Raw genomic sequence first — 15,616 nt, 5'->3', positions numbered from 1 at the left:
ACATTTAAATCTATACGTGTCATGTGCTTGTATCCCTAGTTCTTTAATACACAATTACGTGAAGCCGTTGCTCACAATAATCATAACAGATCATAGCTGTCTGACAAGGATATTTTACTGGTCAGCTTTTCCTTTGACGGTATCGGTAGATCTCTTCCTAATGTCCTTCTAAAACGTCTTCAGCAAAACGCGGTTCCCAGCGTGTCATTGCTATATGCCCGAACAAGCTGGTAGAACCCTTGCGTCGAATTTCGTTTGTTATACGGTGTTTATCTATATGGTCGGCGCGTTATATTCGCGTTGGCGCTGCGCTATCGGTTTTTTTTTTGATTGTGATATTGCTCGTCGTTTTTAATGGGGCGGCAGTCCACGCGGCTGTCAGACGCTTGACAGATTTCATCCCTTTGCGTTATTCTGGTTTGAAAGGCGGGTAATTGAGCTGTCGTCAACGGCGTAAAAACGCCTCTTGACTGGCGACAAGCATGATAGAAGCGACAAAAAAAAAACTCGTTTTTAAAATTTTTATGCTGTGAGTATAAAAGTATACGATAACAGGGTATAAAAGGAGCCGAAGGAATTATATGCGTATATTAAAAAAGCAAAACAACTGAGGTAAAGGAAAGCAACAGAGAAGTCACAGCGAAGACCACGGCGTCCACCAAAATTGAGTAAGCCATTTGCTGGCTAATAATTATAACGCCGACAAGAGCTCTGTCTACAATGCACGCTTAACTGACGCACCTGGCTTACATTATTATGACTATTTGCTAATGATTATCTCGAACCTTTTTTTTCGATATTTTTGTGCAATGGGAAGATATCTCATAAGACATCACGCGGGATCTATTTTGAAATCGTGATCAATCATATAATTAAGAATCTATATTTAATATATACATATTGTTGCTAGATGCATCTGTCTTGGCTGGTTGGTCAAAGGTTGATTCAATTCAAATACGGCTGCTAGATATCGCCAGATGGTCAGTCTACCTTAGCGATGACTCGAAAACTGAATCAGGCTGTTCTGAAGTGACTGTTAGTGTGAACAGACCCAACCGATTTGGGTCCCGAACACTACCGATGTGCCGGCGCAAGACTGACCAGAATCCACAGCGAATAAAAATCAACTTGCAGGTGTCGAGAAATGCCATCTTAGTTCTGAATGTTCCTTGTATCATATGGCCCATCATGAAGGCTAAGAATCTGATCAATATTCTAACTGTCCACCATAATGAGAGCTGTGAGATAATATGCGTACGTAATCTCGCCATTCAAATAATGAGAAATGGAATTAGAAGAAAGGGATATGCTTAGGTAATTATGTACAAAAGGACAAAAATCCAGTAACGAAAGAAGCTGAACCGTATCTCTATGGCCGTAAACATATAAACCTAATCCTGTAGGTCAAGTAATTCAACTTTGCTGCGTTTTCCGAGCCCAAATCCCATAGAACTCTGAAACAAACTGAAATGCTAGCCAGCAAGCACTTCATGTTTGCGACACGCAGGTGCATAAAAAGGACAAGAACAGGCCGGCTGCCTTGCCCACAATTTGAAGTAGTGCTTTCCACACATTTATTTAGTTAGAAAATTATTTTTCTAACTAGATAAACATTTTCAATGTCCAGATTCAAATAAGTCATCTTTAAGGAACATCCGCTACACACTCTGATGCTGTTGCACAAGTTTAAAAATCTTATCGGCTGCATGTTCTCCACCCACAACGAATTTAACTCTCAAGGGTCGCCACAAAAGCCAGAAAGATACTGAAGGGAAGCACTACAGACAGTTCATGTAGTGATCATCCAGCGAATTTTACATTTGTTAAGCTGTATACATTTACCGCTAATCTTTTTTTCAGATCTCGTGACAAGAACAAGGTTGATGTAAGCCATCGTCGCAAAATCTCTAAAAATTCTATCACCCATACATGTACTGCAACGGCATCATATGCATTGTTAAAATACTCTAATTATACGATTTACGGTATTTTATGGCCTCTATGGATGAGTGTAATTGGGGTGAGCGCGAAATTGGCCCAAATAATAGCTTAGTGGGTAACATACTTGCAAGCTAATTGTAGACAAATGCTGTGGGCTAGATTCGAACCCATGGCGTAGATACACCACTCGTTGTGTGCTGGAGAACGGCGATACTTGCCATGAAGCTTGGAACATGGAGCACCTGGTATCGAGTGGGTATTTCTAATTTTACCAAATCAAATTCGACGACCAAAGAAGAGCCGGATACTATGCAACGATTCAGCCAAATATAGTCTGCAATGGCCATAGATCGAGCCCCCACCAGGAGCCTTATGATGCAGACGAATATTCTTGAGCGAAACTCATAATTTTAATAAAAATGATAGGCAGGTTTATATCATATCATCGTCAATTCACTCTCTTGACAACACTAGTAGACATAGCTGCGCTCTTAACTGTCAAAACATAACGAAGATGCATCTAATATCAACAGACAGGTGGCCCAGCAGAAGGGTTGTTCAATACTAGAACCCGCTAAGACAACGTCTGAATATACGGCACAAGGAGCATACGTCAATGAGGCAATCTATTTTTGGTAGGTTCTTACCTTTTGGAGTCCTCAAGCCATCGCAACGTCTTTCACTTCATTGATCCAACAATGCATGAAGACGTATTAGTTCATATTCTAATCACTATTTAATTAAAAATTATTTTTAAGAACAATTTTATAGTGGGCATGTCGAAATTTAATTCGTAGTAATGCCAAAGGCCGCAAAACACATTGCTGAATGGTTTGTATTCTTGTTGAATGTTATTGTTTTATTATATTTATTCCAACATAGAGCTAGATAGCTTAACTCTGCTTTTGCTCTGATTAGGATGGCAAAATCTTCACTTGATGTTTCTTTGAAATGTCGAGTAGCTCCTCTGATTGATTGATTGATTGATTGGCATCCCGCTGTATTACAGCCGTGTAATGATGCCGACACGTATTGAAACTAACACGTGCTATTTCAACAGTACGCTGACTAAAACCCCTGTTGAAAAAGATGATATAGCTTCGGCAGTGTACAATGTGCCTTATCTCATGCTAGGCTAGTGGACTTTTAAGCTGAGCATGAAACGTTACTAAAATATACTATGCCTACTATATTTAACAGCGTTTAATGCAACCGGAAATAGTTTCCAGAAAAACTAAGATCATCCTCTTAATATAGTTGTCGTGATATTGGCACATTGTGGATGATTGATGGTGTCGAGCCCTGATCGCAACGGCTGAACATACTGCGCACACGTAAAATAGAGCATAAGCCATAGGATAAGCAATTCTTAACGGTCTAACGATCAACAGCTTTATTAAAGGTGGCGGCATCTACTTCTACCTGAACATTTGAAATTACATTCGTATTTAGACTAGGAATAATGCCACACAACTGCTGGAAGGGGTCGCCAATACCTTCCATAATCAAACTTCTTCTACCGAGCCATAGTTCTTTTTTTAGGTCTCTATTAAGCTCACTATGTGCTGAGAGATAACAAGTCACAGCCACATAGACGCAAGGTCTTCTAGTTCATACGTGGCGGTAGCTAATACAGGCACATGTTAGGCAAAAGACATAGCAGAATGGCGAAATGAGTCACAAGCCTGTGGCACCATGTAAACCTTAAACAAGGCCAAAACCTGTGTAGATATTAGTTGATACTATTTTCGTCTGCAGAAGCCGACAAAGAAGTAAGCAAATGAGCGAACCTAAGCATCTATATATCCTTCAAAATAAACCTACACGCTAGCATGTGACGCTAATTGATAACATTTTGACTCATAGGTGCGGCCGACTTCAAAACGTCATTTTTTGCTCTAGCGCTTCGTTAACAAAATGAGATTTTACTCGCTATAGCCTAGAACAATCCGCACGGTCTGCCTATTTAGCAAACCTCTTTTCAGGCCAATGCAGTCTCATGCGAATAAATAAACCTTCAAGCTAAATTTATACTTTCAGCGTTGTTTAAGTACACTTAGTTATATGTAGCAACTTATCGAAAAGATCATCTCGTCATCAGTTCGAAGAAAAACAGTATTTTTTTACACCGGATGTTACAGTGGTAGGCATAATTCTGCTTCAGTACGGCGTGTGCAGTTGATTAGGTGTGAACAAAAGCAGTAATTAATCGGATATCGTCGTTAGGAACGAACAGGCCAAGACGGATAATAGGCTGTCTAATAGAAGGTAAGTCGTCATTTAGGATGAGGTCATAGGCGACTGTGGTATTATTATCAGAGCCTTTCTGTTTAGTGAAGTTCGTTGGTTAGATAAATTTAAACTTTGTTCCTAAAATCTCTGATTAGATAGATTTAGATAACATTGTAGTCCAAACCAAGAATTTTCAAATGCAATGTATAGGTAGGTACCATAAGGAACACTAATGGTCAAGGCGACCCTACTCAACTATTAGAACGACGCGGTACTTTAAAACCATCTATTAGTTAAGTAGGTTTAGCAGCAGACGCATTAATCTGGCTCACGTTTTTGTGAAGTGAAGATTACTAGCGTGGTAAATTTCAATCCTCGTATATTTTGGTGGTAGTAAACTGCTACTAAACAAGCCTATTTAGTGCGATAGTTACTAAATTTTCTAAATTATCTATAATCATTGTCATTTCTATCTAGTACAACGCATATGTACATAACTAATTAACATTTTTACCTCGTTTATTGTACATATCTGTGTGATGTGCGTATGTGTGTACGCGTGGCCCTCGTTTGATTCGGTAAATGTTATTAGATTTTTCGCGGTCGTCACCACCGTCGTTGATTTATCACCAACATTGGCTACCAGAAAAACCAACGATTGAAGTAGCTACTGCACCGCTATTCTGTGTTGATTATTGTGTGATGCACCATTCGTCACGTATTAGTAAGGATCAGCTGTCCTATATGCAGATGCGAAAGCTGCAATCATTAGAAAAGCGTCAAAGGAACAGTACTCTTCAGGCAATCGTGTCAAATGTTACTACGGCCAACTGGTAGATTTACGGTGCGTTCTGTTCCTCGCGTATACGCTCAACCAGCGGCACACCGATAAACCAAATAGTACCGTCTTGGCACACCTCTAAAGGATAGTCTCCAGGTAACGAGGATTACCGGTAGCTGATTATGGGTCGAGTTTGTACGTATAAACAGACTAAATAGAATATGGATATGCACCATCAATTGATTCGCCTTTTACACCGATACATTAAGTCTACTTGTTTAGGTCTGGTCTCGCTTGATAGTTTCGGACAGTAGAAATTGTTGCAATGATCAACGGAAGGACAGGAGAGAATAAACAACAAATAAAAAACAATAATCGTTATGAGCGGACAGCGACGTCTGCACGGATCTGTTTTTTTTTTTTTTATCAAAAAAAAAAGGAAAATTCTGGTGTCCTCACCTCGAAAACAACTAGACAGAGGGGTGCCTCCGAACACATCAACTATATTGAATAACAGACATGCTGCAATGATAGGACAGCTTACATTTTTTTGATCGCCTTAAACATTTGGCAACATTTTTTTTAAATATGATTTCCAGTGATAAGAATAGAGATATATGGCACTTTCAACATGCCCTTATTTGAACTGTATATTCAACCGTAAAACAAGATCGTATCTCGTATATTGAAGAAAATATTGACAAGTACAGATGTCACGGCACCTTTTTTGTATTAGTTTTTAGACCATTTAGTGTAGATCAAAAATATAATAGATCTAGCATTTAGCAATTCATCAAAATCCGTTTTTATATTTCTATTGTTTTTTTTGTTCCGGCCCTTCACGCGAATTAAGACTGTTCCTTCGAGATTTGCTAAAGACAACACCGTTTTGTTAATAAAAGTCTTTTTCATCCTTTAAAGTGATATTGTTGGGCGAAAATTTCTCCAGTCTGAACTTGACAAATTAATCATTTGCGATTTCATAGAATATCAAAGTTCCGTATTTGTTCACACATTCAGTTGAAATTATATATGCCTTATGCGGTAGAGGTTTGAGCTCTCTTTCGACGACGCCGTTGGTCTCAAAGGGCCCGCGCAATCAGAAAGGCCCCGGTAACCCTCTCTCAAAGGCCCTTCCCCGGAATCAACAGGACCTCATGGAGTTCATACATGAGTCGCGCTACCAGCCGGCGAACAGAACGCAGAGATGCGCATCCAATGAAAGATCGTACGCTAGAACGGTGTGGCGCACGTATGCCAGAGCTACGGAGAGACGTTTGTCGTGTGCTAACCCAAAATCCGGTCTCGATGAGTGTGAACAATGGCTATCGTAGAGATGGCTGCATTAGTCGCCACATCAGCTCAAATCACGTGATAATTTAAATGATACGGTAAACGATATTTCTGCTGCCGCTTTCGCTTCGGATGAACCTGATCCAGCTTTCCACTATTATAGGCCAGAGTGTTCAGTTAATCTTCGGTTCACTGTCACGGTCAGCGTAACAAGCAGACGCTGCAAACAAGACTATTTTTGCTTGTCACCGATATGCCTTGATGGTCGTAGAAGCTCTCTAATGCCTTTAATAGCCATTTTTGACATTATTCCTAGTGTAACTGGTGCTACTTATTATTATCAGCAGAGCTAGAACCGCGATGCGCGGATCAAATACTGTCATTGTCGACATGTGAAAACCGGTTTCCACACGTCCTCCAACTCTTGGTTACTTTTTTATAGGTTGGTTGGTTGGCTGCAGCGCTGCTGGGCAGCGACTCACGTTCGAAACGCACCTGTCACCGCTGGCTATAGGCTGATCCGGGGTATTCAGCCTGGTCTGTGACCATGAGCCGTGGTCGCCAGTCATCATGCAACTCGGTATCTTTCCTACCATCGGCCTATCCGTCCGCCGATCTTCCTGTGTGTGTACCCACCGTGTGGTCTTAGTTCCTTTTCTTCTCGATGCGTTGCGGCGGCGATGTATTTGTTGCATGTGTGTTGGGATTGGAAAAATCGAAGGATGTAAGATGGTCATGCGTTCGTTCGTCGTTACCGCCACCGTATAGCTTCTGATCGTTGCTGTCGCCTGATCTGACCAGGAAGCGGCGGGAGAGGGATTGTTGTGCATCCTCTCCGGACAAGCCACAGCAGAAGCTGCGGCCGCGCCGACGGCAGCAGCAGCAGCAGTCTTTCATGGTTTCCGCGGCCATGTGTTTCCCGTCTTCCCGAGTCCTGACCAATGGCCGAAGGAACATCCAGTCAAGCCGACACCTTCAATCCAGTTCTGTCTGTCAATAGATATCCAACGTCCTGTCTAGTGGCGGTCGTCCAGAAGAACAGAAAAACGTCAGAAAGGCAACCACACCGACGGTGAGCAACCCGCGGGAAACAACTGCATGGAGCAACGTGCATCGAGCATCGAACACCGATACACACGGCGTATATATGCATCCTGACAACTGGGTGGAATACTGGCTACGACATAAACACATTGCCTTCATTAGACATCGTTCCACGAGACGAACAGCCATTACAAGTTGTGCCCCGGCTGGTAGTAGTAGTGCCAATAGCAGATCTGTTTGTTTTTTCGAGCACATGTTTCGACATAGACAGTGTTATCAGCTGCATAGCACACGAGCTACCGGAAGCTAGCATTGGACCCGCGCTAGAAGAGACCGCTTAGAAAATATTACAGTCGTAATCGGCATTTAGCTGTTAGGAAATATCAAGTCGTCTAGAGGCGGGTATTGCTGTTCAGTGGCAGTGTGACACGAAATAGCGCTAAAAATTACAGTGATGATTACTAAAAACTCGGAGCAGACGAGCATGCGGTTGTCTATTTATCGTTCTTACCCCCATAATCTAACCTATAGCAAGAAATAAATTCGTACGGTGTCATCGTGATACGTTTGTGCACGAACAAGTGATTTCATCCGTGATAAGTGTGAAAAAAAGGAGAAGTGCGCGTGGTGCACGTGAATCAATTCTTTTGTATTCCCGCGTTCGACGACAGATTTGGGGCAAGAAGGCAGTATGAGATATTTATATGGCGGTTCCGAAATTAAACCTCTGCTAGCATTAGGTAGACTGATATGCAAGTAAATGCCAAGGAGCTTCCTGCTGTTGCTATTAACAAAGTCCTTTGCTTTTCATCAATGCTTATGTGGTTTACCTAAGGGTATGTGTCTGTATTAAGCGGTCTGCTGGGTTCGGGCCATTCGAACAGCGTTGAAATACAACTGCTCCTTCAAAACTCTAACTTATTCCACCCTCTCTATTTTGTGTTTCACTCATCTGGGTCTGTCGTCCACTGAAGGATAAAACAAAGTAAGTTAAGTGACCAACGGGCGTCGGTATAAACGTCTATGCCATTACGCTAAGAAGTCGACATTAATGATGACGTGCTTCGCAGTTACGCGGGCTGCCGCGTAAATCTTAATCGAAGGAACTGATTGTCGCGACATGCAGCGATTCAGTGTGGCACTCTGCCACTCTGAGCTCTGTCAGCTCTGTCTACGCGCACTCTATCGTTTTCGACTCCGAGCATGCCGCATTTTGACGCCCCCAAGGGCGAATCCTCTCCGATACCGTTTATTGACGACGACAGCAACCTACAGTGCGTGAGTGTCGATCCCGCGGAGCTAGCGACGGCTTCTGACACTCCAACACGACCAAATCCGCCATTCCTAGATGTTCTTAACCAGTCGTCAGCAGTGAGAACGGCCTCGTTACACTGTTTTACGACAACTCAGTCACCAACACATTTATACCCGGCGGTAACCCTTACGGGGAGCTCGTACGATGCGCGCAACGCAGCGACACAGGAAGCCAACGGTCCTGTGGCGACCTATCTACCTGCAGCAGCAACAACAGTGGCCTCCAATTGCACTGTGGCAATGCAAACAGCGACCGCAAGCCCTCCTTTGGGAAAAGCGGAGGCGATACGAGGTCCTCATAGTGACACACAGGCTACGACCAGTGGCCACAAGGTGCCCTTACAACGTCAGCCGACAGACGACACTGATGCGGACGTGCGTGAATCCCCCGTCGACTTGTTTCGTAATGGCGCGGCCACCGCCGTCACCCCGGAGCACCCGAGGAAAAAGTTCCTCCGTAAACTCAGCCTATTTAAGATGCCTGCCCGAAGGATGGACTCCCTTACGTCCGATGAAGAGGCAAAGACGCCTTTACGCAAAGCGAGTATCCATTTTACGCGCTCGCTTTTATCAGGCAAAAGTAGCAACGAATCGAATCTTACACAGCAAACGCGTCTGCCGACGTCTGATTCGGAATGGGAAGACGAACGTAAAAGGTCGCTGCAGAGGAACGGTGGCGGAGGCGCGCCCGATTCGCCAGTCGTAGTCGCCGCTGACGTTTCTAGTTCACCGATGCCTCCTCCACTGCCCATTGCACAGTCCTCGTTCCAGACCTCGCATAAGCAGCTGAGCCGCGAGTCGAAAGATCAGCCAAAAGTGAATCGATGCGACTCGTCCGCCGACCAGCAACAATCGTCGTCTACGAAAAAAGGTGTAAGCAAAAAGCAGATTGAGGAGTTTCTGGACGAACTGTCTTCCGGCTCATACCATTCGGGCGAGCGACCGTCACAAATACACTATAACAACAAGGCGACGGGTCGCACCTATCGATCGCAGTCGGTCTTTTCGGCAGATCCAGCCTCGCCCTACTACGTATCGAAAGGGACTGCTGCTGACAACAATGAAAATGTTCGACGATCGCCCAGTGTCTCGTGCGTGCTCGAGGTTCTTCGAAGGGAGCAAAGAGAAGCCGAACTCAAAGGAATCGTCATACCTCCTGGCATATCGCTGGCAGCGTTCGATAAGCCCAAAGTGAGCACGATTCGACAACACTACTACCCCGAAAGTGGCTGGGGCTGGGTCATCTGCTCAATTGCCGTATTCGTACACTTCCTCATTTACGGTATACATTGGTGCTTCCCCCTACTTATCCTTCGCATCAGGAATCAGTTCAAGTATAGCGTTGACATCTTCCCCGCAGGTTTGTGTGTAGGTACAAACCTCGTAAGTTTGTTATTGTTGTTGTTGCGACGACATAGTAACGACACAATAGTAGGTACGATGGAACGCGTCGCAATGCCAGTATCGTATGTAGTCTGTTTGCCAGTAGAGGTATCGTGCGGGTTGGCGATCGGTACATATAGTACTGTTTTTAAAATAGGCATTAATAGCAAAGTATTTGTTTCAAAGATAACGTTCGAAAAAGTGAGATGATTGTTCCCCATAGCTGATGGTCGCGTTATGCTCAGTACTAGTGCAGACCTCCAGCAAATAGGCAGGAGCTAGTATTGTTATACGTATTTGACGTCTAGGACGCATGGGATTGAAATTTTGCTCGATTTTTGCCTAATTCTATTTGTTCCAAGCTCGGACTCATTTATGCGTATAAGTGCATGATAAATCTTCCCGCACACGCCAACTGTGTACGTTGTCAGTACGATGTTGTTTGTCTGTGCTATTGCGATTACACAATAACTAGCCCATTGTAACTAAGCAAGATCAAAACAAAGCGCTTATATGGTCAACATTACGACACAGCTTCTCTGGCACGCACATTGTGATATGGTATTCCTCTATACGAGCGAAGCAGATTTGATGAACGGAGTTTCATTCTGCTTAGCAGAAGCCACGACTTGTGTCCTATAGCCGCAGGACTGGCGGAGACGTTACTGATTTTTTTGCTTGGTGCGCCTGTTCGCCCCAGTGAGCCCAATTAATATCAATTAGTCATAGCCATATAAAGAACGTGAGGCTGAACGTTATTGAACCAATAATTCACTGCGAATCTTTTCTATTGGGACCTGATAGGACATGCGCAACCGGATTTCGAATAGCAGTTGTAGGTCGAACGTTTAAGACAAATAAATACATTTTCTGTGTGTGTAATGGTCCTCTTATTTTTGCGTCTACGGAAGAATTATCGAACCTTCTACTGTAAACCCGCTATAACGCTGCTCGTGTTAGATACACCTAGTTTAGAAAAGGCTCTACTGACAAAAGTTAGGATATGCGTTAACTATATTTTCTTACTAAATATATACCAACCAAGAGACCGACACAGAGGACTTGACATTATTGCCACAGTTTTATTAATTAATTTTAAAACAAATTGAAATAAATTATCTTCGGAATCATGTAATTAATGTGCCATTTTCTTCAATCAATAGGTTAACATTTACTATTTAGATCCGAACAGATACGTTTTATAGGACTGAGTTTATGAGCATCGGCACAGAACAGACGTCTTGGCCGTAAGGTCATTAACATTGTCTAGGTTTGCAGTCACTCTTCCACAACTTGTCTAGCATCGCAAACTGTATAAATTAAAAACGTATATATGCAAATTCTACAACACACGTGTCATAATATGCTTTTAGTCTGTCACTATATCGACAGTATTAAATGGACATATATTTGGTAAGAGATCTCTTTCCGAAAATCAATCTATCGTAAGAGCTATTCTCAACGCACAAACAATATATTTGTTCGTCTGTCAGCGAACGAAATTTATCAATTTCATTCGTTTTTTGTCTAAAGTCTTCTGAGACTCTTGAGCGACCGATCCTTTTTTTGTTGTATAATCAATCTACACTTAATCTAAGTGAGCATACTAGCCATATCTATGATTACGTTTAGAACGTGCTGGTCAGACGGGATTTCTCCGAATTTATTATTATTATTAACGCAGCTGCGTTAGTTTTCTGATCTTATTTAACAAACCAGTAACTGTCGCCTCTTAATAGCGACGTGATACGCCTAATCAAGGGGCGACACAGTTAATTCCTTTCATCGAAGCAGTAGGGTAGAACAGGCGACATCCTTCATCGGGGAAACGACAAAACTTCGATTCGAAGCTTTACCGCCGACTCGCGCTCGTCGCTTCGTTGCCAGACGACGCTGCAACGTTTACGCGGACGAGAGGATGAATATTCTCAGCTAGATATGGCTAATTGTTTTAATGAAAAGATTTATCATATTCGATCCATCGAACTTGCGGTGATTTCGGCCTCCTCCGAAGCATTATATATATATATATATATATGTACGATCCATAACTATCGCTGGGATTCACGTTGATAGAGTCTAAACATCTGTGCGTGATTCGCTTAGAAGGTTACGTTCAGAAAAAGAAATTCATATCACGCGTTATTTATACTATAGAGGAATGGTGTAATTCTGCCGCCATGATCCTACGCTTCAATATTGAGGCAATGACCGATCGTGTACGAGACTAAACGGAGATTTAAGCCGTGCAAGTCGACAACTCTCAAGCTGCAATACATGACTAAATAACTGATATTTGTTCAACCTATACAAAAACTGGCCGAAGCACGATTTGAAGAAGCAGGATTCAGGTTTGAGACAGTTGCCCGCTTCCTGGTCCATCGCTTGCATGGAAAATATATTATTATATGAAACCTTTGACGGTAATCACAACCAAATTTAACCGATCTTATGTTCACCTTCTTGAATCCCGTTTGGCCTATTTTTAATATGTTTCAGCGATTAACCTATTCGGCCGCCTAAAAATGGATAAGCTTATTGACTTGATTGCTAATTATGAGTTCGTTATACTGCGGCCTTTTAATATTCGAATAAACGATCAATATTTACGTCAACATATTTTGTGTTTTTCGATTGGTTACCTGCTCTACCGATTTAACTAACCACTCACCGTTCTAAGAAATAAGACGGGATGATACAGTACTTTATTATCATTAGTACCTCTATTTGATCAGTATATTCTTTGTCGGTTAATGATAGTCATCAACTGCGACAAAACAATCTGTGATTGCTTAACGGTTAGTGAAGACGCAAGAAAAGGTAATGTCAGAAAAAAGAGCTGGCGTATAGAAGACTAGTCGAATAACGTGCCGAGCTAAGCAGCGGCATCGATAGGGCGACATAAATGACAACAAATACGACAGACGTGCAGAATCTAAACTTTGAAGGGTGGCACCCCTAGGCGCCAGTAGGCCGTACTTTTTTGTCGTGTTATTTCTTGTTACCGTTTTGCAAAATTGATGGAAAGCATTCATCTGATCGACGTAATCAGGCGTTTAGCTGATCATCGTATGGACAAGCCAGTTTGCCCTCGGGGAAAACGTTCTGTTCAGATAATAACCGAGGTCTTCCAGTTCTGGCCACAAAAATGAGAAAAAGATCTAAACGCTAGCCGTCTTGTGTTGTCTTGTCGTTGTTGATCGCGCTCTTGAGTGTCCGACAGTCCCGTCTTTAGAAAAAAGAACGCTAGGTTAGAAAATCTATTAAAATGTATTCTCCATGATTCAAATGATTCCATGATTCATCAAATAGATTGCGTTTGTCGTTGTGACTGTTATTATCGCCGGCATAAAAGTATCGGGATAAAGCTGAAAGATTCAACCCTGTGAGCTCTCAGGACCTGTATAATTTTCAATGTATTCTAATAATATAATCAAACTACTATATATAGCATACTACATAATAAGCAGTTTGTATTACATCGTACATAAATATTGTTCGCATAGAATTATGAAAGCTTTTACTTTACCTTCGTGTCATTCTCTTGAAGGCGTAGTTGTACTGTATTGTAGTCTTGAAATCAATACAAAGACTAAACCCTACGATTAGTGGCAGAAACTAAGACCTCGATATCCTGCTAAAATAGAATTCATTACCTGTTGATTGGCAGAATAATATTATCGTCCGGCGTATCTATCTAACCCATCTCAAAATACAATTCATGCTTCCGAGTACGTTCAGAAGGGGTGATAAACAGTCAAGTCGTCCGCTAATAATTGATGAATAAAAATATTGCTATATTGTATTGGTATTTAGATCTTTTGTTTCTTCTCTCTGCACATCCGTCAACGTAGAGTCGCTCTGTCTGCTATTTACCAATACGCAATACGGCCGTCTCATTGATCGAGCTGATTAACCAATGGTAAACGGCGACTCACCTAGCGGGCATTTTAGTGGCCGCTATGCGTATGAACGTTTCGTTAAGGGTGTACATAATAGAATATACGCCTGCGTAACAGTTCGGCCTGAATTTCCTTCCGAACCGATATTGAAAACGCTAGGGGTGGCATTGAGACGCAATTATAGCAATCGTGGTTCTTTTCAGTACGAAACGTTGTATCATCTGGACAATGTTAAGGCTCAAGCAAGTCGTTTAGAACGATATAGTGTACTCATGTATTTATGAGTATTTAAGTTTGGCAAATGTGTTGGCATTATATATACATATATAACGATTTATTAAACTCATTTGATATGCACAGCTATAGTCAAAATAGAGATATGTTGATACCTCTCGTAGAGAGTTCCATATTATGCATATTAGCGCGAAGGGCGTTTGGATTAGTCTTCATCAACAAACGGACAGCAATGAAGTACAGATTGGAGAAACATTTGAATTTACGCTAAAATACAGCTTAAAATGGGATCACTTTCGTGCTATCAAGGTCATTTCAGTTCTGGTTCAATAAATTTTTTTTAATTGTATATATGATCTCATCTCGACCACAGTGGAAACGTATAAATATGTAATTAGCTTTCTTAGAAACCCACTGAAAAATGTGAGAGATGAATATATCACCGTATCATCTAGATTTTTATCTAATCAACTTCTAATACGATTCGTTTGTAGGTTTGAGACCTTATGTCAAATCAAAGTTAAAAAATTGACTATCCGTCTATTGCGTTTTATCATTCTCACTTTTTTGTTTTGAGTCAACTATATGGCATGTTTTGACGGCTCACTTTACCTACCGTGACCGACCTTGGCAATAAACAGTAACTACGAGTAGGTCTAGGCTCCTAGCTGTATTTTTTTTAGTAAAACTTGTAGTTGTTCTATTAGATCACACGGCGTTCAAGGTTCACCGTTTGCGAAGCGAGTTCCTTATGAACGACTTGCAGAGAAATTATCTTAATTAATATTCCTATTGTTTGCTTTGTAGTTAATAAATAATCGAGACACTTATGCGTTCTTCTTTCGAGAAAAGTGGAAGACGCTATGAGCAAACAGTTCAGCTTCTGTGAGTTGAAGAATGATCATTAAAACTGATAGAAACAGGCCGTTATGAGCACGCCGAGGCAATCACTTTGATTGTGTACTGATATGCAGATCGAACTGAACATTGGGTGGGCCCCTTAGAAGACTTTAACGAAGATCCACCGCACGATATGAAGGGTTCCGTTAAAAAATGAGCAAATTCTGTTACAGACGACAAAAACGTTACAGACGGCTGTGTCTGTTCTTTCGACCTTTTACGCTTTAACCACCGGCGAAAAACCAGGTTCCTCGCTATCTACGCTCACTTCTTTTGCTGCGGAAGCAGAAGTAGAGGCCGTCTCTCCGTTTGATAGTGGAAACTCGTGGGATCGACAGCGCTTTATTGCATATTTAATGTTAATATTCAATATTTAATGTCAACATCATAATCGGTTGCCACGGACATTCGTAGGTCCTTTGCGCGTACATTTATGAACCACTAACGAACCGATGTTTAGCATTCGTGTCATGGCCCAGCTAAAGTTCTGCTGAGGGAATATCACCATTTCGTACTCAAACATTGGTACTCCGTATACTTGCTATTGAGGCAGAGATGATTTTCCAAACTTTCATTCGACAGGTATCCTTTT

The 15,616-nt window shown here is 42.0% G+C and overlaps 1 protein-coding gene and 1 long non-coding RNA gene across 2 annotated transcripts in view; both read left to right on the top strand.

Moving 5' to 3' along the window:
• LOC147756805 (uncharacterized) overlaps nucleotides 1–2,381 on the top strand; it is a 19,463-nt gene extending 17,082 nt beyond the window's left edge. The window contains exon 2 of the long non-coding RNA XR_015324434.1: nucleotides 1,861–2,381. This is a non-coding gene — a long non-coding RNA (uncharacterized LOC147756805). The remainder of the gene's footprint in view (nucleotides 1–1,860) is intronic.
• Nucleotides 2,382–6,131: 3,750 nt separating this feature from the next.
• Nucleotides 6,132–15,616, top strand: part of LOC111248273 (uncharacterized) — a 147,116-nt gene continuing 137,631 nt past the window's right edge. The window contains exon 1 of the mRNA XM_022800340.2: nucleotides 6,132–9,965. Coding sequence (XP_022656075.1) covers nucleotides 8,495–9,965 — 1,471 coding nt within the window. The 5' untranslated portion in view covers nucleotides 6,132–8,494. The remainder of the gene's footprint in view (nucleotides 9,966–15,616) is intronic.

Source organism: Varroa destructor, unplaced genomic scaffold, assembly GCF_002443255.2.
Source record: "Varroa destructor unplaced genomic scaffold, Vdes_3.0 BEIS01000003.1, whole genome shotgun sequence".
Taxonomy (NCBI): Eukaryota; Metazoa; Arthropoda; class Arachnida; order Mesostigmata; family Varroidae; genus Varroa; species Varroa destructor.
Note: the sequence above shows the minus strand (reverse complement) of the source record. Positions and strands in the feature narration are given on the sequence as shown.